Genomic DNA, 27,844 nt, shown 5'->3' with positions numbered 1-27,844 from the left:
GTGTTTAATTCCATGTGTAAGCTTGATCACCTTCTACATGTTCTATGATCTCAATTCAAAATCTGAAAAGTGAGAATTGAGAATGCTAAAATTGGGTAATCTAGGTTTTGATGCGAAACGAAAGTATTTGCGTAGCCTTTGTGACAATTAGATTATTGCTTAATGCTGATTTCATGTTAATTTAATTAAGAGATTAATTAGAGAACATGTGATTTAGAACCTAAAATATCTGAAAAGAGTTAGGTTGATTTATAATCTGTCATTCATTTCAAGAAAATGATAGCAATTAGGCATTAACGATTGGGTAAACTAACAACAGGATTCTCCTCCTTATTCTCTCATCTTGATTAATATTCACTTGTTTATTTTAAGTTTCTTGAATTATTTTATTCTTTTGCAATCGTAAAAAGTATTGATTTGCCAAATAGAATCATAAGTATAATTTAGTGGTAATTAATCCAATTCCCTGTGGTTCGACCTCACTTGCGTGAGTTTACTACTTGATTGCGTGCACTTGCGTATTGGTTTTACAATTTTCGTAACAAAATACTATTTTGGACTTTATATTATGTAAAAGTTATCAATCGGATTTTTATTTTGTTAAATGACAAAATAGACGATGTATTTTCTAAAATGATACAAATAGAACCATGCACTGATTTTTTTCAAAATAAAATTTAATAATAATCCGATCTAGAGATGTTATGACAAAACTAGTTACATTTTCTATATCTGTTCGTTTTACGAATTGTCTTCAAGTTATATTAAAAATATTATCAAAAATTGAGCTCAATGCCCTATTTTCACCATTTTAGAACATACATGGTTCATTTTAGTAGAAATTACACAATATATGAGAATTTTTAGAGTTTATTTTTTTATGGCATAAATAAATAATACCATGGAGTTATGTGTTTTTATATATATTTATATGAGTTTTTTTATGCCATATTTTTGTAAAAAAAGATAGAAATACAATATTTGTAAAACAATAATAAGTTTCGTCGAGAGTCACTAGTGCTGAAAAATTCGCCGGTGCTGAAAAAGTCACCGTCGCCGAAAAAAGTCACCAAAAGTAGATGTCTCAGATATAAACAAAAATAGAACCGGTTATAGAACATAATGAATAAAAATAAATAACACAAAATAACTCAAACCGGTTATAATTAAAATATAACAGGTTCTGTAACATAAAAAATAAAAATAAATAACACAAAATAACTTAAACCCGTTATAATTAAAATATAACCAATTTTATAAAAATATTATAATGAATAAAAATAAATAACACGAAATAAATTAAACCGGTTATATTACATAATGAACGAGTATTTTTGGGGTAAATATGATATGAGTATAATTATTTGGTGGGTTGGAGCATGTTGAATGGATGTTTTTGTTTGAGTTATTTTATTTAACTAGTTTTTGTATGTGAGGTTTTATCTTAGTTGCTTTACAAAACTAGTTTTTTGTGTTAAATTTTTAACTAGTTGATAAATATAACCGATTTCTTTATATTATATTTGAGTTATCGTGTGTTATTATTTGTGTTTATTTATTTTGTTATGAAACCGATTCTTTTCATATTTATGCCTCAATTTTTTTTTGGAATTGATCTCTATTTTTTTTAAAAAAATTATAATCCGTTTTATGAGGTATTATTTGTTATGAGGTATTTTGTTGTGGAACTAGTTTTGTTTTTAATTTATGTGTCAGTATTTTAGGAACTGATTTCCTCTTTGTTTTTTAATTGTAATCGCTTTGAGTTATTGTGTGTTACTTGTTTGTATTCATTATGTTATATAAGCGGTTCTATTTTAGTTATAACTGGTTTGAGTTATTTCATGTTATTTGTTTTTATTCATTATAACACTGTTATAGAACCGATTCTATTTTAATTATAACTGGTTTGAGTTATTTTGTGTTATTTATTTTTATTAATTATATTACAGAACTGGTTATATTTCAATTACAACCGGTTTGAGTTATTAGTTTTTATTCATAAAACCAGTTCTATTTTTAGTTATATCTGAGATATCTACTTTTGGTGACTTTTCCGACGACAGTGACTTTTTCGACGACAATGATTTTTCCAGCAACATTTTGGTGACGGTAATTTTCTCGGCGACAATAACTTTTCCGGTACCGAAGATTTTTCCGGCGCCGTTGACTTTTTCGGCGAACCTTATTATTGTTTTACAAATATGAAATTTCTACTTTTTTTTTACGAAAATATGGTATAAAAAAGTCCATACATATATTATAAATAAAAAAACTCATAACCCCTTGGTATTATTTATTATGCTATAAAAAAAAGTAAACTATACCCTCAATTATCAATTTATTTTATCTTTTAACAAAATAAAAGATCCAATTGGTAACTTTTACAAATCATTGGTCCAAAATAGTAATTACCCTAATAATAATAGAACCAACATAAAGATGAAAATTTGGATGTAAACCATAAATCATACTTGTGCTAGCTAAATATCTAGAAAGCCTAAACAAAAGTGGTAAAATTCTCTAGTTGGGCCATTTAATGATTAAGTGGGCCTGGGCCCAGGCCCAACTTAGGTGCAACAACTGAACACGAACGAAAGCTTTCCATCTCCTTCACCCCTTCAGAGACCATTCTTCCGCCACCGTCTCCGACTCCGACTTCTCCTCCATCTCAAGCGACGGTCGGTGATGACTGAAAGAAGTACAGCGCTACAAGGTTTTCTCCCATCTCAATTTAGCAATCACTTTTCTCCTTTTCTCTTTTACTTTACTTCATATATGTATATATATTGCAGAAAATTGGCTTCAACTGAAGAATTCCACAAAAGCATTTTCTTCAAATCACTCAGGTAACAAAAATCTTGGTACTGCATTTTTTTGGTCTTTGCTCTCAGCGCCCATGCAGCTGTAAAACTCAGTCATGGCACAGCCTCAGGTCCGGTTCCTCCTGCTCCGTCAATCGTTGCTCTTCTAAGTAGGTTCTTTCTTTCTTTTACGACATTCTGTTTTCCATGTGCATGTATTTGCTTTGCAGATTAGTTATTTGGTTCCTCTTAACGAAAAGTATGAGGAAGACACTGAAGTACCCCAAATACCCATCTTTCGGGGACTTAATTTCATCGGTAGGAACAGCATATCCGTCTCGGAGAAGAGACTCAGCCGCAAGCATCTGACTCTTACTGCTTCTCCCAATGGTTCTGCGAGTCTGGTCGTGGTAATTTACTGACATTTTATGCTATGTTTATTTATGAAAAGAAAAATATCTCTCTGTATTTGAGTTTTTTCTGTTGTTTGATTTTATTGGTTGGTTGGTTGGTATGGTAGGAAGGAAACAATCCTGTTGTTGTTAATTCTGGGAGTAATCGAAAAAAGCTTTATTCTAGAGAAAATGGGACGATTTGTGATGGAGATGTAATAGAGTTGATTCCAGGGCATTACTTTTTCAAGTATGTGACATTGGGTGGTGACAAAAATATGCCAGTTAGTGGCTCAAATAATGGTAGAGAGACTGGGGAAAGTGATGCGCTGAGTCGTAAAAGGTTAAGACAAACATGCGAAACCGATGCCTCTGAAAAGAATTTAAAGGTAATCGTCGGTTTTTGCTAGTTATGGCTAGCTTCTTTTTTTCAACTTCAGTAACTTGTTTCTCTTATTGAACATGATTTCCAGAAGTAATAGAACAAGTACATTCTCTTTTTAGATGAAAATTTTGAATTTCAATTGAAAATAAGTGTCTCACATCTTTCTGTACTGCCAAGATTCTCGATATGGAAAAAAAGAGCAAGGTGGAAGGAAGCAACAAAGTGACTGGGAGTTCATTGTCTAAAAGAGATTGTAATGAGGAAGCCATACGCCAATTTCATGTTTCTGTGGATAACTTGCCACTGACATTTCGACTTTTAAGCGTACAAGGATTGCCCCAATGGGCAAATACCTCTTGTGTTTCTATAAGGGATGTGATTCAGGTACAAACTCTATTACTTTTAAAGGACAAACAACTTGATCATTGTAGAAAGTCGTAGGTTTTAAGGGTTTCCCTGGTTTGTGCCCTACCAGCTTTGGTGGAACGACAGGCTTAAATTACACATTTGCTGTAATGTAAACTTCATGGAGGAATGGACTAACAGCTCATTTGATTGTTTATTCAATTGTTTTAATGAAAGTTTATTTGCTCAACTTTTGAATAGGGGGATATTCTCTTTGCTGTCCTTTCTAATTACATGGTAGACATGGATTGGCTGCTAGCTGGTGAGTTTGTTCTATTTGTTGTGGCTGTCTGCTCTTTAGAGCTCCTAGTTCACTTCCAACTTCTTTTCTACAGTACACTGCTGGAAGAACTTGCCCTAATGTCCCCTTATTCCAAAAATGCTTTGTAGCATGTCCATTGCTTGCAAAAGTTCCTCAAGTTTTGGTAGTTCATGGTGAGGGTGATGGTACATTGGATCATATGAAGGTTAGCCTACAACCTAGTTTATAGTCGTCTCATTTCATTTGTACTTTCTTTTTACAAATTTATTTTTAAAATTTAATTATCGTGCTCAGAGAAGCAAGCCTGCTAGTTGGATTCTGCACAAACCACCCTTACCTATTTCATTTGGAACACACCACTCGAAGGCCATGCTTCTTGTGTATCCTAGAGGAGTGAGAATTATTGTACACACAGCAAACTTAATCCACGTTGATTGGAATAACAAATCACAAGGTTTGTGGATGCAAGATTTCCCCTGGAAAGAGCCGAACAAGCCAAGCAGAGGATGCGCCTTTGAGAATGATTTAATTGATTATCTTGGGGCATTGAAGGTATGTATTAAGTGGTGTGGAAATGGAGTATTGGAGAGTTGTATAGCTATTTTAATCTGTTGGTATTAATTTATTCACATCAAAGAGCTTTATGAGAGAGGGTTCAAGAATTTATGGCCTATATAGAAACTTCGCTTCTTTGTTGTCAAATGTAATTTGAGATTATAGCGCATGTATATGAGATATGGAAACACTGGCGGTGATGTTGCTTTTGAGTCAGTCCGCATGAATTGAATGAAATCTTTATTCCTTATTTGATGATTACAGTGGCGTGAGTTCTCTGTTAGTTTGCCAGCTCTTGGAAGTTTCACTATCAACTCATCATTTTTTAAGAAGTTTGATTACAGCAATGCAGAGGTATGGTTGCTGTCTCCTTCATTTGTATGTTATTCTTTTCTGTCTAATCCAATTTTGTTGGCCATATGGGAAATATCTTCCTTGCTTTCAGGTGAGGTTAATTGCATCTGTACCTGGATATCACACGGGTAATAATTTAAAAAAGTGGGGACACATGAAATTACGTACTGCACTCCAAGAATGCACCTTTGATCGCGAGTTTAAGAGATCTCCTCTTGTTTATCAGGTAGACAAAACATGTTTTTTGTGATGAATTGATTGTAAACATCATCAAGAAAGCAGAGAAATGGTAGTAGAAACCTTGCTTCATGGGATTTTTTTTTTTTTGAAATATTATTGTCCTTTTAACAGTTCTCCTCCCTGGGTTCATTGGATGAGAAGTGGATGGCTGAACTCGCGGCTTCAATGTCATCAGGTTTATCAGAAGATAAAACTCCTTTGGGCCCTGGGGAGCCACTAATTGTATGGCCCAGCGTAGAAGATGTCAGATGCTCTTTAGAGGTATTATTGGATAGATTCTTTGAAATATTACGGTCTTAAATTTTAGGTACAATTCTAAGATGATCAAGGTTACAAGCTTGAATTACCACCATAAGTAGAGTTTGGATAAAGATCCAAGAATCTATGTGGATAATTGATTCCTAAGTCTGTTTAACCATTGGATATTATAAGAGTTGCTCACAGACGTTTAACAACCTTCTTGGTTGGTTGAATTTTGTGGTAATTCAACATTCTAGCTTCCCCATCGCCCTCACCCCCTCCCCCCCCCCCCCCCAAAAAAAAAAAGAACAGTTTCACTTATCAGTTTTCGGGGTCAGTAAGTTGGGGCACGTTAAGACGAACATAAGAAGGGTGATCCTTGTTTTTCCCTCTGTTTATAAAAAAAATTCCTAGTTGACTTCATTTGACAATTTCATTTAGTTATAGTGCAACTTGAAATTAAGATTCCTTTGTAAAGTCCAGTGTGTCTGTCTAATGCGTGTGCAAGAGTATATTGCTCAGTTGTCTTCTTGCTATTCTTGTTAATATTATTGTTTCCACTCTTCAATAGGGCTATGCAGCTGGGAATGCCGTTCCAAGTCCACTGAAAAATGTCGAGAAAGCATTCTTGAAAAAGTATTGGGCCAAGTGGAAGGCAAGCCACACTGGCCGCTGGTAAATTCTCTTCTCTTTATCGTAAATTCGGGCAGTGAAACTTGACTTATCGTTTGTGTGTTTGATATTTCTTTCTGCTGTTCTGCCACATTTTCAATGACCATATTACATAACCAGTCACTTCCAGTGTTTTGACTTTGTTGAATGGAATTAGAATGAAACACCTTACAACGTTTAATTTATATATACTCATGCATATCCTTTTTCATTTCAGTCGTGCAATGCCACATATAAAGACATACACTCGTTATAATGATCAGAAACTTGCGTGAGTGTTTTTTAAACTCATTTATTTTGTTTCTCTTGTCACGGTTTTTTTTTCCTTCAATGTTCTGCCATTAATTAGGATTTCCAACTCATGCTGACTGTTCACTGTACAAATCCCCAACAGTTGGTTCTTGTTAACTTCCGCTAATCTCAGTAAAGCTGCCTGGGGAGCTCTGCAGAAGAATAATTCTCAACTAATGATCCGATCTTATGAGGTAGGCTGTATGGTAAATATATTACTTTTAAAATTCGAGTTAAGATATGCGTGGCTCGATACACACGTAGGAGTTGCTTGGTTTCCATTTCCAACACCCTTTCATGTGTTGTTTTCAGCTGGGGGTGCTTATTTTACCTTTCAAAAGGCGCAGTTCTGGTTTTTCTTGTACTACAAGAAAAATTGTAGAGGTATCTCACCTTCGTGACTTCTATTCCATACAAAGTCCTATATTAAATATGTGAATATATACGCTCAGGCAGAGTTTTGAACTTTTGTAATTTGACCATACATACATCAGAATAACTGTGAATCATCTGAGAATTCTAAAGCACAAAAGGTAGAGCTTGTGACTTTAAATTGGCAAAGAAGCTCAAATACAGTTTCCTCATCTGATGAAGTAATAAAACTTCCTGTGCCATATGAGCTTCCTCCTCAGCCATACACTTCCGAAGGTCATAATTTTACTATTATTTTCTTCTTTTAGGTTGGTGTAGTATTTTCTTCATCATCCCTTTCAAAAGTTTACTCATCTCAAACTTTTATTCTGCTGCACTGCAGATGTGCCCTGGTCTTGGGACCGAAAATATTACAAGAAGGATGTTTATGGTCAAGTTTGGCCACGGCAAGTTCAGCTGTATTCTAATCAAAATTCGTGAAAGTTCAGTTGTATTCTTCTTTTAATTTGAGTCATGATACATTTGGAAACTAGTGATTTCAGAATAATGAATCTTTATCTATGTTAATATACGCCAAAGTAAAACCATTATGATTTTCTCCACATTCGACGGAGTATAACAAATTAAATTGAGATAAGCGATGCACTGTAAATTAATAGTTTTTCGTTATCATAAACAGACGTTCGGCGGAAATTTTTGTCATCCCAATGATAAAAAGCTAAACAAATAATCTTTCAAAAAAATGAAAAAATAAATAACAGGAGATTATGTATATACAGAGAGTAATGTCCTTGAAATTAGCTCAACAAACTCATTGTTGAAAAAAGCAGCCATGGGAATGCCTTTGTCACATTCCAGGTAATTCCCTACTAAGCTGACTTTGTTTCTTTCCTCAGTTTAAATTTCCTTTTTTAGTTTAACAGCCTAGCTGAAATTATGTATCACTTTCTTCTTATTTTAAGTATTTGTTTTGCAGTTTATACTTATTTTGCTATTAATTGTGTGTCATTCATTAAGAGGTTTTACTTTTGCAACTGAAGGCTGCTTTTGAAAACAAATGGTACTCAACTAAAACAGAGATGTCGGCTATTCCTAAGGAGAACGACTTCAACTGAAGAAAACTCAGTTAATTATAAACAGGTTTGTTTATATTTATATAGTTTTACAGTTTTTCTCTTTCCAATTAATGGTTCATTCACCACCTAAAATCATACTTGTGAATTCCTTTTTCGGTGGAAAAATTCCAAAGTTTATGCAGTAAAATGACACTATTTGAAAGTGATCATGAACTTAAATATGATACTTTTATAGTTTAGGGATCAAAAAAAATGGTTACAAATTCTTAATAATGCTCACACAAGTTCATTTTTGCATAGTTTCATAAAATATTCCCATTAGTTCAGGTGTTTAAAAATAAAGAACCAAATGAAAACTAAGATACAAACGAATTAAAAAAATTAATGACTAATAATCCTAATTTGGACACAGAGGAGTAATATGTCCAATATGAGTGAGGTCCGCATTGTTGCACAAAGCTTCAGCATGTGCTCTATGTTGGTGTAGTTGTAGCTCGACATCTTGTAATATAATTCTTTCACATTCATGACTCTCACTACAGTCGAACATTATGGCCACTTGAGTGGCACTTGTACCTTTAATGTTTTGGTACAACACATCACTTACTTGAACCGTAGATTCCTATATATATTCACACAAATACACATTTATTATAATTAAGATCAAATATATGTCACTAATTTACTATGTTGTTTATTACGCACCTCTTGTTTGCAGACCATTCTACGACGATCACAATAATTTTGATCGATTATAATTGGGTTCTGCACATTATGCAGTTCTATGTCTTGAAATTTTATATTCCTGGCCTCTCCTTTACCTCCCTGCATTATTGTTTACATAAAAAAATTATTGTTTGTTTTTTATGTTATTATAGAAAGATAGGTACATATACTGAATACACACAATTAGTTTCACTTATATGTATACGCACCTGCCAAGTCTTAATTCGAACTCCATTGGTGGTTTCGTAAAACTTAGCTCTGTGGACGAATATATCAGAAACATGTGCTTCTGCATGTCCAGCTCCCAAACTTCCAATACTGCAGTTATCACAGTAAATTAATCACATTTACTATACTATGAAACAAAATAAATTATGAGGTACAAAACAACTATATTATTTACCTGATTCCGTGACCAGGTCCACAAGTTATATCTGTGGCTGTCACATTTCGGGATCCGCTCACAATAGATATGCAATCATCACCTACAACATTGCACACATTAGAAATAAATATATAAATTTAACTTTTCATTATATGTAGTGTTATGTATGTATGTATGTATACCTGTTCCAATGACAGAGTTAGAGATGTCCATGTTCTCACAACGTGTTACATGGATTCCATCAGTGTTGGGACTATCGCCTGGTGCAGTGACTGTGAGATTGAAAGCCATGACTGTGTTGCAATTCACAAACATGACTTGCATTTGTTGGCAGTCTTTTACATGTAAATCTCTCACCACCAAGTTGTTACAATTTGAAAAAGTTAAACCCTGTTGTCAACAAAATAACAATATTAATCGAACTCTAATTATTATACATAAGAAAAAAGGCAATGGTGTTAATGAACTTACGGTTGGTGCTGGCTTGCATGGCTGAAAATCAACAAAGAAAAAAACAAAACATGATTAGTATATATGTGTGTGGAGTATATAAGCATATATATATATTATTGAGTAGTACTTACGAGTGATGTATCAATGTTGCAGGAGAGCTTCCACCAAGAATTTCCATTACCGTTAATGGTTCCACCACCTTGGACTACTAAATCATTAATATTTTCAAACATAAGCCAGTTGCTTTCGTGTCCATTGTAGTCTGATGGATCGGAGGGTGCTTCTATAGTCCCATCAATCTGAACTGTAACTTTGGATTTGCATGGACCGCGGAACACAATTGGCTTAACAAGATAGGTGTTTTGAGAAGGCACCACTAGTACAATAGGAACATTAGATGAACAAGCCTTCTGCCATGCCTTCTCAAATGCCTGCAACAACAACAACAACAACAACAACAGGTCTTTTCAAACTTTGAAACATTTTGTCAATAATGTTATACTACTTTAGTTTGAACATATACATACCATCGTGTCATCTTGGCCCCTTCCTTTTGCTCCAAAATCATCAACATTAATAACTCCTCGTTTTTGAACTGGCACAGGCCTTGGCTTTGGTTGAGATCGAGGCTTAGGCTTAGGCTGAGGCTTAGGCTGAGGCGGTTGAGGTTGAGGCTTCAGTTGAGGCTTTGGCTGTGTCTGTGGCTGAGGCTTTCGGTGGTCAATGGTATCAGAATCACAGCTTGGAATAATATCTCTAAAACGAGTGAATTCGACATTTTGGCACACAGCTTTGGTATGGCCTTGGTTTTTATAGTATGTGAAGTGAACATTTTCCATTTTAATGTCTTTGCAAGGAAAACTCTCACTGCAGTCCAATTTAATAGCTTCTTTCATTACACTTGTACCCTTAATGTTTTCAAAAGACACTTCACTAACTTGAACTGCCGATGATGAGCCCTGTTGTTTGCAAAGCTTTTTACTTTGGTCACAGTAGTTTTGTTCTATTACAATGGGGTTCTCAACATTATTCATTTGAATATTTTTAAATCTAATATTGCTTGCACTTCCTGAACCACCCTGCAATTATTAGTTAAACAACATCAAAATCACTTAGTATAATATAATATGTTTTAATGATAATTAATTGTGTATGTATAATATTAATAATTACCTGAACAGTCTTTATTCGAACTCCAAATTTAGTTTCATAAAAGTTGGCTCTGTCTATAAACACGTCTGTGACATGAGCTTCTGAGTTTCCTGAACCCAAGTCTCCAATGTCATTAAATTAAAGTAAAATAAATATAGCTATATGAATATTTATCATTTTATATGTATTACCTTATCCCATAACCTGGTCCACACGTTATATCTGATGCTCTTACTTTTTTAGTTCCACTTTTAATTGACATACAGTCCGCACCTTAAAAATTTATAATAAAAAATAGAGTTACACATTGCATTAGTGATTACATTATGTATATTTTCAAAAAATTAAAAGAGAAAAAAGATAGAGATATATTCTTTTTTAAAAAAGAAATGAAAGAAAGAAAGCTCAATATTAAGTAGTACACTTCTTCTCATTTTCAAATTTGAATAGTAACACAATAATTAATAATTATAATAAGAATAAAATTTAATAATAATAATATAAATAAATATGTATACACACCTGTTCCAATAATACTTTTGGGGCCCGTTTGGTACGCAGGATTGGACTGGATTGGACTGGACAAGATTGGATTATGCTGAAAGTAATCCTGTGTTTGGTTTAAGAATGGACTGGACTATTTTATTTATTTCCTTTTAGAAAAAAAAAAAACTTAAATTAAATAAAAACATATAATAATAAATTAAAATTAAAATATATAATAATAAATAAATATAAATAAATAATTCGTAGCAAAAAAAAAATAATATATTATATATAATTAAGAATATATCATAAATATATAATCAAATATTTTGTCATATTTTTTATTTAATAAATAATTAAAATAGTAAAACAAAAATACTTGAATAATATAAAATTGTTTATCTTAAACACTAATTTAATATAAATATTAATTTTTTAAAATATTTATATAAATTTTTTAGTAATTTAAAAATAATATATAATTTTATTGTCATTTTTTCTTTCTAACTATTATTTAATTAATAATATTCTAAATTTTAAAAACTTATGTATAATAATTCAAAATTATACATTTTCACTAATTTTAATGAATAAGTTTTTGATAAAAAAAATGTATAAATAAATGTGTGATAATTATTTCCTTTAAATTCTAATTAAATTTAAAATATATTAATAAAATTTAAATTAAAAAAACGATAAAAAAAATCTCACATGCATGGGATTATTTATCTCACCCTGCTGGACGGGATAAATAATCCCAGACAGATGAGCTTAACTGGATTAGTTATCCAGACTTCTAACATGCCCAAACACTGGATTGGACAAATTAGCCTGTCTAATCTAATCCAGTGCTGCGTACCAAACGGGCCCTTGGAGATGTCAATATCCTCCGTATGTGAAATATAAATTCCATTAGTATTGGAACTATTTTCTGATGCACTTATTGTCAGATGTGAAACTTTAACATTTTTACCATGAGTAAAAACCATATGTGTTTGTTGTGCATTTCACACTTTTAAATTTCTCACTACCAACTTCTCACAATTATGAAAAGTTATAGCCTGTAAAATACACAATTAAATTAATACACACAATATATACGTATCAATTCTATTAATAAAATAAATATAAATTCCCAAAAAAATAGTATGTAGGGTGCAAATAACTTACTGTGGGCGCTTGTTTACAAGGCTAAAAAATATTCAAGAAAAAGAAAAGTTAGATATATTTTTAATATTAAAAAAATTAATGATATGTGAACACAAAATATGTAATTTTATGCCTATTTTGTAAGTACATATCATTAATATATATATAAATAATATAATGATTAATTACTTACTTGAGATTTATTCATTTTGCATGAATGATTCCACCACCTTGGACTAGTAAATTTTTTACATTGTCAAAGATGAGCCATTGGCTTCCATACTTACCATAATCCGATTGCTCAAATTGATGCAACTATAGTTCCAAGAATTTCAAAATTAAGTTGCTCAAATTTGCATGGACCTTGGAATTTTATAGGTTTAATGTGATACTTTTTCTCTTTTGGAACCACTAAAATTACATTTCCTCTCGTAGAGCATGCTTTCTCCCATGCTCTCGTAAATGCCTGTGTAAAAATATATAAAATAAGTAGGTATTTACTAAATTATGTAAGACTGTTTGCAATATCAAAATGATAATTATAAAATAAAATTATACCTGACTATCATAACTATAATTGATGATAGATTTGTTATTATTGGGATTAAAATCTTGGACTACGTAAGTAGTAGTAGTAGGTCTACCATTACAAAGTGAGATGAAGGAAAAAATTATAAGAATGCTAATAAAAGTAGTATGCAGCACAGAATTTAATAAATTCACGATTGTATGATTGTTTTGCAGTATAAAGCTAGCTTGATGAAAATGAGAAGTTATGGAATTTAATTATGTAATCTTGTATATTTATAGGAAAAAGAGAATACTAATTCTACTAGGATTATTTTTAATTTATATTTAAACATTTATAATACAAATGTAATTATATAATTTTTTTGATTGAAAATTATCTTTTTAATATAACATAAATTACGTATTAAATAATTTAGATAATCTTTAAATAATAATAATACAAAAGATAATGAACGTAAACTTTGCTTTTATTAGTAGATCTTGTAACTTTGCCGCTCACAATGTGGCTAGATGGGCGTTTGCTCATCAGGTGTTTGGGTCTATCCCTGTTTCGGTTGTACCTAACAATATATTGTGTAACGACCGCGAGGTCTAACTATTTGAATTTATAATTTAAACGCTTTTTCTCAAAAAAAAAAAAAAAAAAACAAATCTCCTAACAAAAAAAACATCTAGTTAACCTAATTAAAAGAAAAAGATAATAATTCAAAAAAAAAAAAAAAAAGAAAAAGATAATATACTCAAAGCAAAGGAGAAGTAAAAGATAATGTACTCAGATCCGGTAATTTTTATGTCGGATCGGGCTTGATCCGACCCGGTTTAGACTGTAAATGTCCTAATTAACGCCTGAAATGAATGAATCCCAAATTGGAAAATCCCTAAATTTGTTCAGACCTAAATCGAAAATCGATTTCAGATTCAGTTCAGACCCACTTTACCATTCTCATCTCAACTCTGTTTTGAATCGGGTTTTCATTTTCCAGCAAAATTTCAAGGACTGTGGAAGTCAGTTCGCTCCAGAAAACCCAGTTCATCAGCTCCGGCTTACTCTGGGGTGCCGGCGACGTTGCTGCTCAATACATCTATCACCCACACTTCCTCATAAAGGCGCCTTCACTCACTGGTATAGATCTTGCCTTGCTTTTCTCTTATTAGCACGAAGATGGATAATTTGATTCGATTTCACATCAATGACAAGATGTTTAATTTTCCTTTTTTTTTTCTGTAACAATCACTAACCTGAATGAATGTTGTTTTTGCAATAATTACTTCTGAATCATCTTTGAACTGAATTGAGAGTATTTTTATGATTTTCTGGGGAATTAGAAAACATGAAAACTCTGCACTAAACTGATTTGCTTGCTGAAATCGCTCTTCTTTTCTTTCTTGTCTTTCACTTCTCAGATTTCAGCAAATTTTCAGTGAAGAGTAATTATTTTCTTCTAAAGACACACTGCATTTTCCATGTTGATTATTTTTCATTATATATTGATAATTATTTGCTAATTTTACATATATAGCTCAGATTTTCATGGCTCCTGTCGCTCCTCGTTCTGGTGATGCCATTTTCGCTAGTGTTGATCGCGTGGTAAGCATAAACCTTTCCTCGGTCTTTGTTGATTTTATTTCTTTCCCTTTTCGGTGCTATCGTTTATGAATTTATCTGATTTACCAAACTTTTGTTTTTGTTTTTTGAGAGAGGGTGGGGATTTAATTTTACTTATTTGACTAAAATGACCTAAGAGTAAGAGTTTTCTCTTTATCTTGAGATCTCATTCTGGGTTTGACCTATTGAAAATGGATGCAGAATGCGGAGCTATTTACCCTGACGTATGGTGCCATTGTGCGCCAGTTGCTTACGGATCTGGAGGAGGTTGAAGAGGTCAACAAACAGCTTGATCAAATGTAATGATTTTATTCAATCACGTCAAATTATATTGTTTATTGTTTTGATGATGCTGTTCTTGTTTAGTATGATTTTGTGTATTCTTAGTTTACTAGTTTCAATTCAATGCCCATATTAGATGCTTTTTGGTGTTGCTGAATAATGCTTTCTTTCTTCCCTACATGGGAACAATCTGTCGTTCTATCTGCATGTTTCAATTGAATGCAATTGTTGTGTGCAAATCTTCCTGAGAACAGATTTCAGCAAGAAACAGTAGTAAAAAAAACAATAAAACAGTAGCTGTAAAATTGAGCAGTAGGAAAACTAAATCATTTTAGCCATGAATTTTCATTGTATTTCTCAAAAGGGAAAGCAATAATAGAAAAGGCTAGTGGTCCTTTTGGACCTTGATGCGGAATGCAATCCCAATATATGCATGACTCACCCTTACCAAAAAAATAAAAATAAAAATACATGCACGACTCACACTCTCACACTAACATAATGAACACTTTTCTACCACTCACAACTACGAAAAAGGTCCCTCACTCAACACACGTCACAAGTCATATAAAAGTAACACTTAAGCACCCTTGACCCTCCTAGAGTATGCCACCCCCTCCCAAATCCTTCACCTTGTCCTCAAGGTGAAATTTTGGAAGTTGTGTTCGTATACTCTCAAATTGTTCTCATGCAGCTTTAAAGGTTGGCAGGTCTTGCCGCTGAATTGGAACCTCCAAGCTGAGAACTGTGCCTGGAAGCTCACATCCAACAATCTCTTGAGTCACCTGCAACTCAAGGTCAACAATGAGATGAGGTGGCACTGTCGGGGAAGAGTTGGTGATGCTGTGAGTTGCTCGAAGTTAAGAAACATGGAATATTGGATGGACAGATGAAGTAGCTGGCAGCTCTAAGCTATACGTTGCCTTGCCAATTCATCAGTGTGTCTTAAACCCATAGAAATGGGCAACCAACTTCTCATTCTTTCAACATGCAAGCGTGCTCTATCGATAGGGGCACAACGTGACATAAACCGAGTCAACTTCTCAAAATCAACATGGCAAAGAGACAGATCAGCGTTGGCTTTCATCTTTTTCCAAGCTCGCAACAAGTGCATCCTCTAATCATTGAGAAAAGTGTCTTGATCCTCCAATAGTTGGTCCACAACCACTACATCAGTAATCCTTGTAGTACAACAAACAAAGGATGGGGCTCACGACCATGAAGCACCTTGAAAGGAGAACAACCCAGAGAAGTGTGGAGAGAAATATTGTACCAATATTCTGCTCGGGAAAGCAACTTAACCCACACTCAAGGCTTATTCGAAGCCAAGCAACGAAGGTAAATTTCCAAGAAACAATTGACGACTTAGTCTGTTAATCAGTTTGCAGTTGATATGTTGTTCTATGCTCGAGTTTTGTTCCTTGGGGATGGAACAACTTTGCCAAAAATGATTGAGAAACACTCGGTCTTGATCCAAAATAATAGAGCAGGCTCTCCATGGAGCTTGACCACTTTAGCTGTGAATGGGTGTTGAAGTGGAATGAAATGATTATACTTACTCAAATAGTCCACCACCACGAAGGTGGTGTCAACTCCCTCCTATTTAGGCAAACATTAAGTCATCTTGAACTTGCTTGGATGACAAGAGGGACTGGAGGAATCCCGCTAGAGACATGGTTCTATATTTATTTTGTTGGCAAACCTCACAGTTATTAACAAAGTCTACCACAACCTCTTTTATTCCAACCCAATACACATCCCATGCTAGTCGCTAGTATGCGTGAGTCTCACCTTATTGTCCCCCAACGTGAGAGCAATGATATTTCTTTAAAAACTGAGAATCAAAGTATAAGTGGCTGACAACTATCCAGCCTATATAGAGCAACTTTTCGGGTGAGAGAGGAGAAATCCTGACATGGTTGTATATTTATTTCGTTGGTTAACCACACAGTTCTAAACAGAGTCTACCACAACCTTCTTTATTTCAACCCTATACACATCCCCTTCTAGTTGCTAGTATTTGTGATTGTCATCTTAGTGTCCCCAATGGGAGAGCAATGATATTCCTTTAAAAATTGAGAAATCAAAGTAGAAGTGGCCGACAAGCTTCTTGTGGTCAAAAGAGAACACCAGAACACTATTACCTTGCTCTAAATTAGCAATTATCTTGGCTTTATAGATTGGCTTCTCATGCTCGAAAGAGAACCCTTGAGCACTATCACCTTGCTCCAAATTAGCGAATATTTGGATAAAAGTTGTCTTAGCTGATTTCTTGTGACATAACACTCCAATCTAGCCAAGATGTGGTAGTAAGCGCGGTAAACTCCACCGGAGGCATATGGGATAGAGCATCAGCAACATGATTACCCCTAGCAGGCTGATAATTTATCTCAAAGCCAAATTCCAACAACTTAATTACCCATGTCTTATTTCTCCGTAGTGAGAGCTCGCTGCTCAAGAAGGTACTTCAGACTTTTTTAATTTGTTTTCACCACAAAATTTCGCCAAGTATGGATGCCACTTAAGGACAGCAAAAACGGTTGTCACCAGTTCTTTCTCATAGATGGACTTGTGTGCCCAAGGCTTCAATACTTGGATGAAATAGGTGATCGATTACCCTCTTGCATGAGGAAAATGCCTAAACCATATCCCGAGGCATCCATCTCAGCCACAAAAGCCTTAAAAAAGTTGGGAAGAGCCAAAATATGTAAAGTACTTGCAATTGGCAAAAAACTTTTGTGGCCTATGCGTAACAATAAAACTGATCCTTCTTCACTTGATTAATAAGGGGACGAGCAATACTCTCATAACCTGCCACAAATTTATGATGGCCCAGAAAACCTCACAATTCTTGAATGGAGGCAGGTATGTCGAACACCACTAAGTGCTTTTGTAACAAGCCGACTAGTGAGTGATTTGTTGTATTATCTTTTGAAGACACTTTGGCATTGCCCAACTTGACCTGAACCCCTTCTTCTTCGTGTTGAAGAGTAATCATCGACTTGAATGTTATGTCGGGACAGATCACCCTTTAAGTGTTATGGATTGCCCACCAACATTCAATATCATATTGCACTCCTTTCAATGGTGATAGCTGCCCTTAACTGTCTCCAATCACTATACCTGGAGTACTATATAGATATTTCCTTAGGGGAAGGAAATCGTTGATAATTTCCAGCTCTTGTAGTGTAGGGAAATGACTTTGTAGATTCCTGCCCCATGAACTGCTTGTTGGCGCACCACACGGGCTCTTGTTGGCTGGACTTCGGGGTCCATCCATCATCTTCATAGCAATCTGCGTCCTGGCCTTGAAGAATTAAATTCAGCTTTTCGGTGATAACACACAACCCATGCTCGCGAGTGGTAAGTTGCTCTTTCCAATTAAGTCCGTAGCGTCAACCAATTTCACCCTATCCCCTTTTTGGTTTGTGATTCGTATCTACTATCTAGTTATGATACCATTTTTCTTTTTCTTTCATTTAGATTTTCATTTGATTCATTTTATCTTGTTACTCCTGGTATTCGGCGTTCACCAAGATCAAACAGCTTTGATACCAAATGTTATGATCCAATCTTCCTAAGAACAGAATTCAGTAGCAGTAGAAAAAAAACATATAAATCAGTAACTGGAAAATAAAGCAGTAGAGCAGTAGGTAAACCAAGCCATTTCAGCCATGGTTTTACATTATATTTCTCGAAAGGGAAAGCAATAACAGAAAAGGATAGTGGTTTCCTTTCGGACCTTGATGCAGAGAGAAATCTCAATATACATGCATGAGTCACACTCTCACACTAACAGCCATAATAAACCTTTTCCTACCACTCACAATTACAAGAAAGGTCCCTCTATTCACTTGACGAGCAATACAAATGTAATCCCCTAAGTATGTGAAGCTGATAGGAGGCCTAACACTTACCTGTTTTGTTGAACTGTAGGGGCTATAATATTGGCATTCGTCTGGTTGACGAGTTCCTGGCAAAGTCGAATGTGTCCAGTTGTGTTGACTTCAAAGAAACGGCTGAAGTTATTGCAAAGGTAAATCATTATCTCCATGTTTAACCTACCCTGTGATAGTAAGAGTTGGTTTGTTCTTCTTCTGCATGTTTGTCTTCTCCGTACTAATGGTTCCTTTGACTACAGGTTGGCTTTAAGATGTTCTTGGGAGTCACTGCATCCGTGACGAACTGGGATGCTGATGGAACATGCTGCAGTATTGTTTTGGAGGACAATCCTTTGGTAGATTTCGTTGAGCTTCCTGATAATTGTCAGGGTCTGTATTACTGCAACATCTTAAGTGGAGTCATTAGAGGAGCCTTAGAAATGGTGAGCTCTTCCATCTTCTTCATCGATCGTTCGCTCGCATCATGCATTATTACGTGCTTGAATATCTGCATGCGTTTTTAATCGATTATTTTCAGGTGTCGATGAAGACTGAAATCACTTGGGCGCGGGATATGCTTCGAGGTGATGATGCATTTGAGTTGCAAGTAAAACTCATAAAGCAAGTTCCAGAAGAATACCCCTACAAAGATGATGAGTAAAATAAGTAAATTGTATATTCATTCGGTAGAAACCAAAAGATTGAATATTTTCTCTTCTATTTTTACGTGTCAACACCCTTGAATTGGAAGAGATTATTTTAAATATAAGAAATTTATCTTTTGTTTAATGATGAGTTAAATAATAAAAGAGTAAAATGTGATCAATTCCCAAAAGTTTCACTTGGTTAGAAATTAACTCTCAAACTCATTTTTAATGGTAAAATCCTTCAATCTGTGTTATGTTAGTACTTTGTTATGTTTATTTATTTTTAGATATTAAGTGTCATTTTTAATTGTCTATTTTAATATTTAAAAATAAAATAAAAAATAATAGTTTTAGAGAAAAAAAATTATTTTTTTCTTTCTTTTTTAAACTCTAATTTCCTAGTTGTGTCTCTGACCTCCTTTTTATCTCTACTGCCTAACATAACAACCCTCTCTCATAACCATTCTCTCTTCTTCCTGTCTCTGGCTGCTCAAACTAGCACAATGACAGAGGTCCTTTCCCCTCACCGGAGGAGAAGGCGCATCAGAAAGGTTGACGCACATCAAATAGCCTCTCCTCAAACCGTTGAATCCCAAAAACCAACTCATGTTCCTCACAATAAAAATATTATTTATAACTTACATCGATAATGTAAAAAAAATGTAAGATGCTACCTAAACCCTTCTTGATTGTACTGTGCTTTTCTTATAGGTTTGATAGACAAGTTCTTTGCGCAATTTCTAACATCATTTTCTAACCATCGGATTAAATTGAATTAAGGGTTATAATTAAAATATCATGTAATAAGAAATAGTAAACATGAAAAAAAAATTCTACCATTGTACATTCATACATATTAGGTAATCATATAAACCACAATCTTTACTTTTAAATTCAACTAAACCAAACTAAACAAATCTATGTAATTATTTACATATACATAATATATAATTTTTTGGACGAAATATTGATATTTGTGAATAACATTAGGTAGAATATTAGTATTGACTTCATATTGTTATGATAATAATTTTTTATTGTTATTTATGTATTATAAACTTATTAAAAGTAAAAAAAAATACCAAAAAATGAACAATTATTGTCAAAAAAAATTTGCTTCATTATTATTCAAAACCTATCTATTGAATTTGTGTCACACTATCGATTCTGACGTCTCCTCCATCTCAAACCATGATAGTGATGATGAAGCTACTATTTTTCTTAATTTACTAATTACTTTCTCTTTTCATCTTCTATATATGTAGTATATATATATGTATATCGCAATTGTAGGAGATTAAATATCTTTAAAATTGGCATCAAATGTAGAATTTCTCAAATTCCCCAAGTAAAAAAGATCTTAGTGCTACATTGATTGTTCATGAAAAGCTCGTATGTGTAACATATTCAAAGGTTTTAGTCTCAGAAGTGTCTACTGAATCAATTTTTACTCTAAGGAAGTTAGAGCATCACATAAGCAAGTTTGTTTATATTTATATACAATTATACAATAATGTGAATTCTTTCTGAAAAAATAATGCAAAGTTTATACAGTAAAATATGATACATTATTTGAAAGTAATCATTAAATATGATGATTTTATAGTTTAGGGATCATAACTGACATTAACATTTAACAAAAAATAGTTACACAAGTTCATTTTGGTATTAGTTCGATCATGTGTTTAAAAATAAAGAACCAAATGAAAACTAAGATACAAACGAATAAAAAAATAAAATTAATGACTAATAATCCTAATTTGGACACAGAGGAGTAACACGTCCAATATGAGTGAGGTCCACATTGTTGCACAAAGCTTCAGCATGTGCTCTATGTTGGGGTAGTTGTAGCTCGACATCTTGTAATATAATATTTTCACATTCATGACTCTGACTACAATCGAACATTATGGCAACTTGAGTGGCACTTGTACCTTTAATGTTTTGGTACAACACATCACTCACTTGAACCGTAGATTCCTATATATATTCACAAAAATACACATTTATTAAAATTATTAAGATCAAATATATATGTCACAAACTTACTATGTTGTTTATTACGCACCTCTTGTCTGCAGACCATTCTACGACGATCACAATAATTTTGATCGATTATGATTGGGTTCTGCACATTATGCATCTCTATGTCTTGAAATTTAATATTTCTAGCATCTCCTTTACCTCCCTGCATTATTGTTTACATAAAAATTATTGTTTGTTTTTTTATGTTATTATAGAAAGATAGTTACATACTGAATACACACAAATAGTTTCACTTATATATATATATATATATATATATACGCACCTGCCAAGTCTTAATTCGAACTCCATTAGTGGTTTCGAAAAATTTAGCTCTGCGGACGAATATATCAGAAACATGAGCTTCTGCATGTCCAGCTCCCAAACTTCCAATACTGCAATTATCACAGTAAATTAATCACATTTACCATACTATGAAAAAAAACAAATTATGAGTACATAACAACTATATTATTTACCTGATTCCGTGACTGTGTCCACGGAGTTATGTACGTAGGCTGTAACATTTCGGGATCCACTTACGATAGATATGCAATCATCACCTACAACATTGCACACATGCATTAGAAATAAATATATGAATTTAACTTTCATTATATATATGTGTTGTGAAAATTGTATACGCAAGTGTACGCAATCGTAACAAGTAATAAAGTGATAAATCGAGTATCGTCTCCACAGGGATTGAAAATTGGAAATTAATTTATAAAACTAATTACTCACAAATTGGTTTCAACAAAAATAAAATAAAGTGATGAGAATATGTAAAAAATTAACAAACACAAACTATGAAGAAAACAAGCTAGAATTATTAAATTGGCCTAAAAATGCAAAGTTGATATAATGGTGCTAACGAGTATCGTTGTAAATTGATAATGTCAACTAGGAATTTAAAATGTCATAATCCTTTTTCCAAAGTGTTTATGGTTTGATTCTCTAATTAATTAACATATTCCTATGCCCAATTAATTTTAAGAATACTAATTTAAGCACAATTCCTTCAAGTCATACAAGGTAAATAACACATTCCTATGCTATTTACAAATCACACTTTTCCAAGTTGATATTCATGCATCATTCAAGCAATTCCACTAACCCTATTTTTTCCAAAATCAAGATTAGCTACTACTTACTAATGGTGATCAAGCAAAAGTAAGCAATTGCACAATAAACACTCTTGAATGAACAAAACCAATTCACTAAACATAGCAATAAAATACCAAATCACAATTTAAGTCAACAAAATAATTCTAGCAAAATAAAAATTAACTCATAAAGAATTGTGCAAAAATTACAAAGTTTAAAAGAAAAGAGATATAGAAATAAAAACCCATTTGGAGCTTGTCACAATACTCCAAGTTCCTCTTCCAAATTTCTCTTCTTCTTCCTCTTAATTTTTGCCAATCTCTAAATAAAAATGCTAAATTAAAACCCTAAATAAAACTCTCTCTCTCTCTCTCTCTCTCTCTCTCTCTCTCTCTCTCTCTCTCTCTCTTTCTTTTTCTTCTTTTTCTTCATTTTTCTCTTTCCCTTTTCTTCATTTTTTTTTCTCTTTGATTGTTGTAGGTGTCCCTGGAGTCCACCAGCCGCCTCCTTTTCTATTCCTCCAGTCACGCCTCCCCTTTGCCTTTTATCATATATATATATAATTCTATTTAATGTTTTTTCTCATTCAAAATAAAGTCACGGGCTGCCCAAATTTTTCCTTTGGGCCTTTTTTTTTTGTTTTGTCTTTTTTGTCCAACATCATGGCCCATAATACTAAATGCCAATTTTATATTTAAATTCCTACAACACCACACATAATTGTATTTAATTAATTGGGAGACTAAATAAACAAATAAAAATTAAGAAAATTAATAAAAACTAATTTCAAAATACTAAAATTAATATTTATGCAAAACTAAAAAAAACAAATAAAAGTCACTAAAATAAACTAAAAATACTTGAGAACAAAGCTAATTTAATGCACAAAAGAGTTAAATAACTCTATTTTCATAGAGTTATCAATATGTAGTGTTATGTATGTATGTATGTATACCTGTTCCAATGACAGAGTTAGAGATGTCCATGTTCACACAACGTGTTACATGGATTCCATCAGTGTTGGGACTATCGCCTGGTGCAGTGACTGTGAGATTGAAAGCCATGACTGTGTTGCAATTCACAAACATGACTTGCATTTGTTGGCAGTCTTTTACATGTAAATCTCTCACCACCAAGTTGTTACAATTTGAAAAAGTTAAACCCTGTTGTCAACAAAATAACAATATTAATCGAACTCTAATTATTATACATAAGAAAAAAGGCAATGGTGTTAATGAACTTACGGTTGGTGCTGGCTTGCATGGCTGAAAATCAACAAAGAAAAAAACAAAACATGATTAGTATATATGTGTGTGGAGTATATAAGCATATATATATATTATTGAGTAGTACTTACGAGTGATGTATCAATGTTGCAGGAGAGCTTCCACCAAGAATTTCCATTACCGTTAATGGTTCCACCACCTTGGACTACTAAATCATTAATATTTTCAAACATAAGCCAGTTGCTTTCGTGTCCATTGTAGTCTGATGGATCGGAGGGTGCTTCTATAGTCCCATCAATCTGAACTGTAACTTTGGATTTGCATGGACCGCGGAACACAATTGGCTTAACAAGATAGGTGTTTTGAGAAGGCACCACTAGTACAATAGGAACATTAGATGAACAAGCCTTCTGCCATGCCTTCTCAAATGCCTGCAACAACAACAACAACAACAACAACAGGTCTTTTCAAACTTTGAAACATTTTGTCAATAATGTTATACTACTTTAGTTTGAACATATACATACCATCGTGTCATCTTGGCCCCTTCCTTTTGCTCCAAAATCATCAACATTAATAACTCCTCGTTTTTGAACTGGCACAGGCCTTGGCATTGGGTGAGATCGAGGCTTAGGCTTAGGCTGAGGCTTTGGCTGAGGCTTCGGTTGAGGTTGAGGTTGAGGCTTTGGCTGAGGCTTAGGTTGAGGCTTCGGTTGAGGCTTTGGCTGTGTCTGTGGCTGAGGCTTTTGGTGGTCAATGGTATCAGAATCACAGCTTGGAATAACATCTCTAAAACGAGTGAATTCCACATTTTGGCACACAGCTTTGGTATGGCCTTGGTTTTTATAGTATGTGAAGTGAACATTTTCCATTTTAATGTCTTTGCAAGGAAAACTCTCACTGCAGTCCAATTTAATAGCTTCTTTGGTTACACTTGTACCCTTAATGTTTTCAAAAGACACTTTACTAACTTGAACTGCCGATGATGATGAGCCCTGTTGTTTGCAAAGCTTTTTACTTTGGTCACAGTAGTTTTGTTCTATTACAATGGGGTTCTCAACATTATTCATTTGAATATTTTTAAATCTGATATTGCTTGCACTTCCTGAACCACCCTGCAATTATTAGTTAAACAACATCAAAATCACTTTATAGTATGATATAATATATATGTTCTAATATTGATAATTAATTGTGTATATAAATATATATAATATTAATTACCTGAACAGTTTTTATTCTAACTCCAAATTTAGTTTCATAAAAATTAGCTCTATCTACAATCACGTCTGTAACATGAGCTTCAGAGTTTCCCGAACCCAAGTCTCCAATGCTTTACAATATAAGTTATTAATGTTAGTCATCAAATTATTAAAGTCAAATAAACATAATTATATAAATATATATTATTTTGTATTTATTACCTTATCCCATAACCTGGTCCACAAGTTATATCTGAAGCTCTTACTTTTTTAGTTCCACTCTTAATTGAGATGCAGTCCGCACCTGAAGAATTTATAATTAGTGACATCTATATTGTTTGGAAAATAAAAAATTGATTAATATTGTATTAATTTTCTTTTATTAATATGTGTTTCTTCTTAAATATATAATAAGATTAGTGAAAAATACAATATACTCTTTCCAACATTTGGTTTTATATATGCAGGAGAGATAAACGTTAAGAAGAAATAAAGGAAAGAGTTTTGAGCTGGTTTACGTTATTTTATTTATTTTTAATTAAAAAGGTTTAAATTGTTAAAAATATATTTTAAAATGCATTTTTTTCAAAAAAATAAATAGAGATTAAAAAAATTGTTTCTAAATCTTTTTAAAATGTTTAATATTAGTAAGTACCATAGTTTTTCTCATATTTAAACTGAATCGCAATAAAAATAAATAATAAAATTAAATTTAATAATAATAATATAAATAAAAATGTATACTGACCAGTTCCAATAACAGAATGTGAGATGTTAATATCTTCAGTATGTGAAACATATATTCCATTAGTACTGGGACTATTTTCTGATGCACTTATTGTTAGATGTGAAGCTTTAACATTTCTACAATGATTAAATGATATATGTGTTTGTTGTGCATTTCGTACTTTTAAGTTTCTCACTACCAAATTCTCACAATTATGAAAAGTTATAGCCTGTAAAATATTTAATTATATTAATAAAATAAATATAAATACAAAACAAAAAAATAGATGTAATTAGGTGCAAATACTTACCGTTGGCGCTTGTTTACACAGCTGAAAAATATTTAAGAAAGAAAAAGTTAGTTACGTTTTAATATTAGAAAGAAAAATATATATTACTCTAAAAAAAAATTAAATTGATGGTAATAATATAATAAGTGATTACTTACTTGAGATTTGTTCATTTTGCATGGTTTGTTCCACCATATATCACCATAGCCATCTAAGGTACCACCACCTTGGACTAGTAAATTTTTGACATTGTCAAAAATGAGCCATCGACTACCATATTCACCATAATCTGATTGCTCATTAGATGCAACTATTGTTCCAAGAATTTCAAAATTAAGTTGCTCGAATTGGCATGGACCACCGAATTTTATAGGCTTGAGGTGATACTTTTTCTCTTTTGGAACCACCAAAATTACTCTTCCTTTGGTAGAGCATGCTTTCTGCCATGCCCTAGTAAAAGCCTACGTAAATATAAGTATAATGAGTACATATTCAACACAAAGACTAATGATAATAATAATAATATAAGTATAAAAGTTGTTTATTATATCAAAATGGTAATCGTACCTGAGTATCATAAGTGTAGTTTATAACAGACTTATTATTGTTTGGGTTAAAATTTTCAACTACATAAGTAGTTGTTGAGGTAGTAGTTCTACCTAAGCAAAATGGTACTGAAGAGAAGGAGAGCACGATTAGAACAGAGATTATATGCAGCAATGAAGTCATGGTTTTTATTATTCTAGATTAAAAGGTATTGAATTCGTTTTGAAGTGGATTAATGTAAATATTATGTGTATTTATAGGAAAGAGAATACTGTAATCCTATTATGATTTTGAATATAATCCTATTAGGATTTAGAATACTAATTATCACTTTGTATTTAAATTATCTTGGTGCTACATTGATTGTTCATGAAAAGCTCGTATATGTAACATGTTCAAAGGTTAAGTTTTAGTCCCAGAAAAGGCTAGATGATGTGTCTACTGAACCAATTTTTACACCAAGGAAGTTTTAGCATCACATAAGCAGGTTTGTTTATATTTATATACAATTATACAATAATGTGAATTCTTGGACTTAATAAATTTATTGGGGAATATATTAATAACAAAGTTAATATTTGTGAATTTGGTACTTGACTTATAAGAACATATTAAGTCATATACAATAGATACAATTGAAATCGAAACCTTAATTTTATTAACGGTTAATTTCTTTAAATTGTTTCTCCTTTCACTGGTTTTATTATTTTCTAGTTTTAACCTATTCTTAATTTTTATTTAACCAAATAGAAGTAAAAGTTTAATTTTAACGTACTTAATTACAATCATCGTAGGATTGACCTCACTCTTGGTGAGTCTATTACTTGTAAACGATACTTGCACTTGCGAGTACAAACTATCACAACAAATGTGAAAAAAAAAAAACATATCTCAATCTATGTGACCAACATGATTGAAAAGTTCATATTAAAATAAAATTCTTATACATGTTCAAAATTAATACATGAATTTTAATAGCCTATATGCTTATCCTACATTACTGTATTATTACACATTCAATATAACATTTAGTTTACAAGTTTTCTTGGCAATTTTACTAAGCCAAGGTTGGACTTACTTACAAATTCAAATCCTTGAAGTTTTTATTAAGTTACTGGTTACTGATGGTTACTGGTTACTTAGTATATTAATTAGTATATTCTGTTTCCCAGTATATTATTGTTTCCCAGTATATTATGTTAAGTGGTTAGTGTACATATAGGTTGTTTTATCCCTTTAGGCATTTCGGTTAGTGTCAGTAGTTAGTTAGTTAATTTAAGTTGAGTCTGTTATGTTGTTGTTTCTTTGAGTCGGTTGTAATGAGGTCCAAGGCTATATATATAGCTGACCTCTCCTCTGTTCTCATCAATTAAGAA

At 32.8% G+C, this 27,844-nt stretch overlaps 3 protein-coding genes and 2 long non-coding RNA genes across 8 annotated transcripts; 4 read left to right on the top strand and 1 right to left on the bottom strand.

Annotated features, from left to right (window-relative positions):
- The first annotated feature begins 2,569 nt into the window (after positions 1–2,569).
- Positions 2,570–7,574, top strand: LOC115709919 (tyrosyl-DNA phosphodiesterase 1). Of its 3 annotated transcripts, none has more exons than XM_061111167.1 (17): positions 2,570–2,716; positions 2,796–2,849; positions 3,035–3,214; positions 3,325–3,585; positions 3,759–3,965; positions 4,188–4,248; positions 4,377–4,453; positions 4,543–4,800; positions 5,068–5,157; positions 5,249–5,383; positions 5,509–5,658; positions 6,209–6,312; positions 6,527–6,580; positions 6,704–6,794; positions 6,913–6,984; positions 7,095–7,248; positions 7,355–7,574. In XM_061111167.1, the coding sequence occupies exons 4-17, from the start codon at positions 3,475–3,477 to the stop codon at positions 7,450–7,452; spliced, it is 1,662 nt and encodes a 553-aa protein (XP_060967150.1). In that variant the 5' UTR covers positions 2,570–2,716; positions 2,796–2,849; positions 3,035–3,214; positions 3,325–3,474; the 3' UTR covers positions 7,453–7,574. The 3 variants fall into 3 exon arrangements, with proteins under 3 accessions (XP_060967150.1, XP_030494038.2, XP_060967151.1); XM_030638178.2 differs by having other exon boundaries at positions 2,796–2,935; XM_061111168.1 differs by having other exon boundaries at positions 2,796–2,974; positions 3,065–3,214.
- A 262-nt stretch (positions 7,575–7,836) lies between these two features.
- Positions 7,837–10,560, top strand: LOC133035358 (uncharacterized). The gene is made up of 2 exons (XR_009686609.1): positions 7,837–8,112; positions 9,766–10,560. It is a non-coding gene; the product is annotated as an uncharacterized LOC133035358 (long non-coding RNA).
- LOC115710338 (uncharacterized) lies at positions 8,245–26,683 on the bottom strand. The gene is made up of 14 exons (XM_061111166.1): positions 26,490–26,683; positions 26,081–26,383; positions 25,944–25,964; positions 25,655–25,862; positions 25,129–25,210; positions 24,929–25,037; positions 10,140–10,691; positions 9,744–10,043; positions 9,631–9,651; positions 9,342–9,549; positions 9,178–9,259; positions 8,984–9,092; positions 8,754–8,873; positions 8,245–8,670 (listed from the first exon to the last, which is right to left on the bottom strand). The coding sequence occupies exons 1-14, from the start codon at positions 26,649–26,651 to the stop codon at positions 8,446–8,448; spliced, it is 2,502 nt and encodes an 833-aa protein (XP_060967149.1). The 5' UTR covers positions 26,652–26,683; the 3' UTR covers positions 8,245–8,445.
- On the top strand, positions 13,686–19,534 carry LOC115709920 (uncharacterized). Of its 2 annotated transcripts, none has more exons than XM_030638180.2 (6): positions 13,686–14,053; positions 14,456–14,518; positions 14,738–14,835; positions 18,755–18,854; positions 18,960–19,142; positions 19,238–19,534. In XM_030638180.2, exons 2-6 carry the CDS (start codon positions 14,462–14,464, stop codon positions 19,358–19,360), a joined length of 561 nt encoding a protein of 186 aa, XP_030494040.1. In that variant the 5' UTR covers positions 13,686–14,053; positions 14,456–14,461; the 3' UTR covers positions 19,361–19,534. The 2 variants fall into 2 exon arrangements, with proteins under 2 accessions (XP_030494040.1, XP_030494039.1); XM_030638179.2 differs by having other exon boundaries at positions 14,451–14,518.
- On the top strand, positions 23,417–24,637 carry LOC133035357 (uncharacterized). The gene is made up of 3 exons (XR_009686608.1): positions 23,417–23,595; positions 23,858–24,374; positions 24,423–24,637. It is a non-coding gene; the product is annotated as an uncharacterized LOC133035357 (long non-coding RNA).
- Positions 26,684–27,844: the final 1,161 nt, after the last annotated feature.

Source organism: Cannabis sativa, chromosome 3 (genome assembly GCF_029168945.1).
Source record: "Cannabis sativa cultivar Pink pepper isolate KNU-18-1 chromosome 3, ASM2916894v1, whole genome shotgun sequence".
NCBI classification, from domain to species: domain Eukaryota; kingdom Viridiplantae; phylum Streptophyta; class Magnoliopsida; order Rosales; family Cannabaceae; genus Cannabis; species Cannabis sativa.
The sequence above is the reverse complement of the archived record's forward strand: the minus strand, read 5'-3'. Positions and strand labels throughout refer to the sequence as shown.

What these genes read in the sequence shown, in the direction of transcription:
- LOC115709919 (XM_030638178.2), top strand. An exon ending in GTTCTGCGAGTCTGGTCGTG is followed by an intron (nt 3,215 to 3,324) that starts GTAATTTACTGA and finishes TTGGTATGGTAG; the next exon opens with GAAGGAAACAATCCTGTTGT. An exon ending in GATCTCCTCTTGTTTATCAG is followed by an intron (nt 5,384 to 5,508) that starts GTAGACAAAACA and finishes TCCTTTTAACAG; the next exon opens with TTCTCCTCCCTGGGTTCATT.
- LOC115709920 (XM_030638180.2), top strand. Translation starts at nt 14,462, where the DNA reads ATGGCTCCTGTCGCTCCTCGTTCTGGTGATGCCATTTTCGCTAGTGTT. An exon ending in TCGCTAGTGTTGATCGCGTG is followed by an intron (nt 14,519 to 14,737) that starts GTAAGCATAAAC and finishes AAATGGATGCAG; the next exon opens with AATGCGGAGCTATTTACCCT. An exon ending in CGGCTGAAGTTATTGCAAAG is followed by an intron (nt 18,855 to 18,959) that starts GTAAATCATTAT and finishes CTTTGACTACAG; the next exon opens with GTTGGCTTTAAGATGTTCTT.
- LOC115710338 (XM_061111166.1), bottom strand. Translation starts at nt 26,651, where the DNA reads ATGACTTCATTGCTGCATATAATCTCTGTTCTAATCGTGCTCTCCTTC. An exon ending in ACTACACTTATGATACTCAG is followed by an intron (nt 26,384 to 26,489) that starts GTACGATTACCA and finishes ATATTTACGTAG; the next exon opens with GCTTTTACTAGGGCATGGCA. An exon ending in GGACCTGGTCACGGAATCAG is followed by an intron (nt 9,093 to 9,177) that starts GTAAATAATATA and finishes TGATAACTGCAG; the next exon opens with TATTGGAAGTTTGGGAGCTG.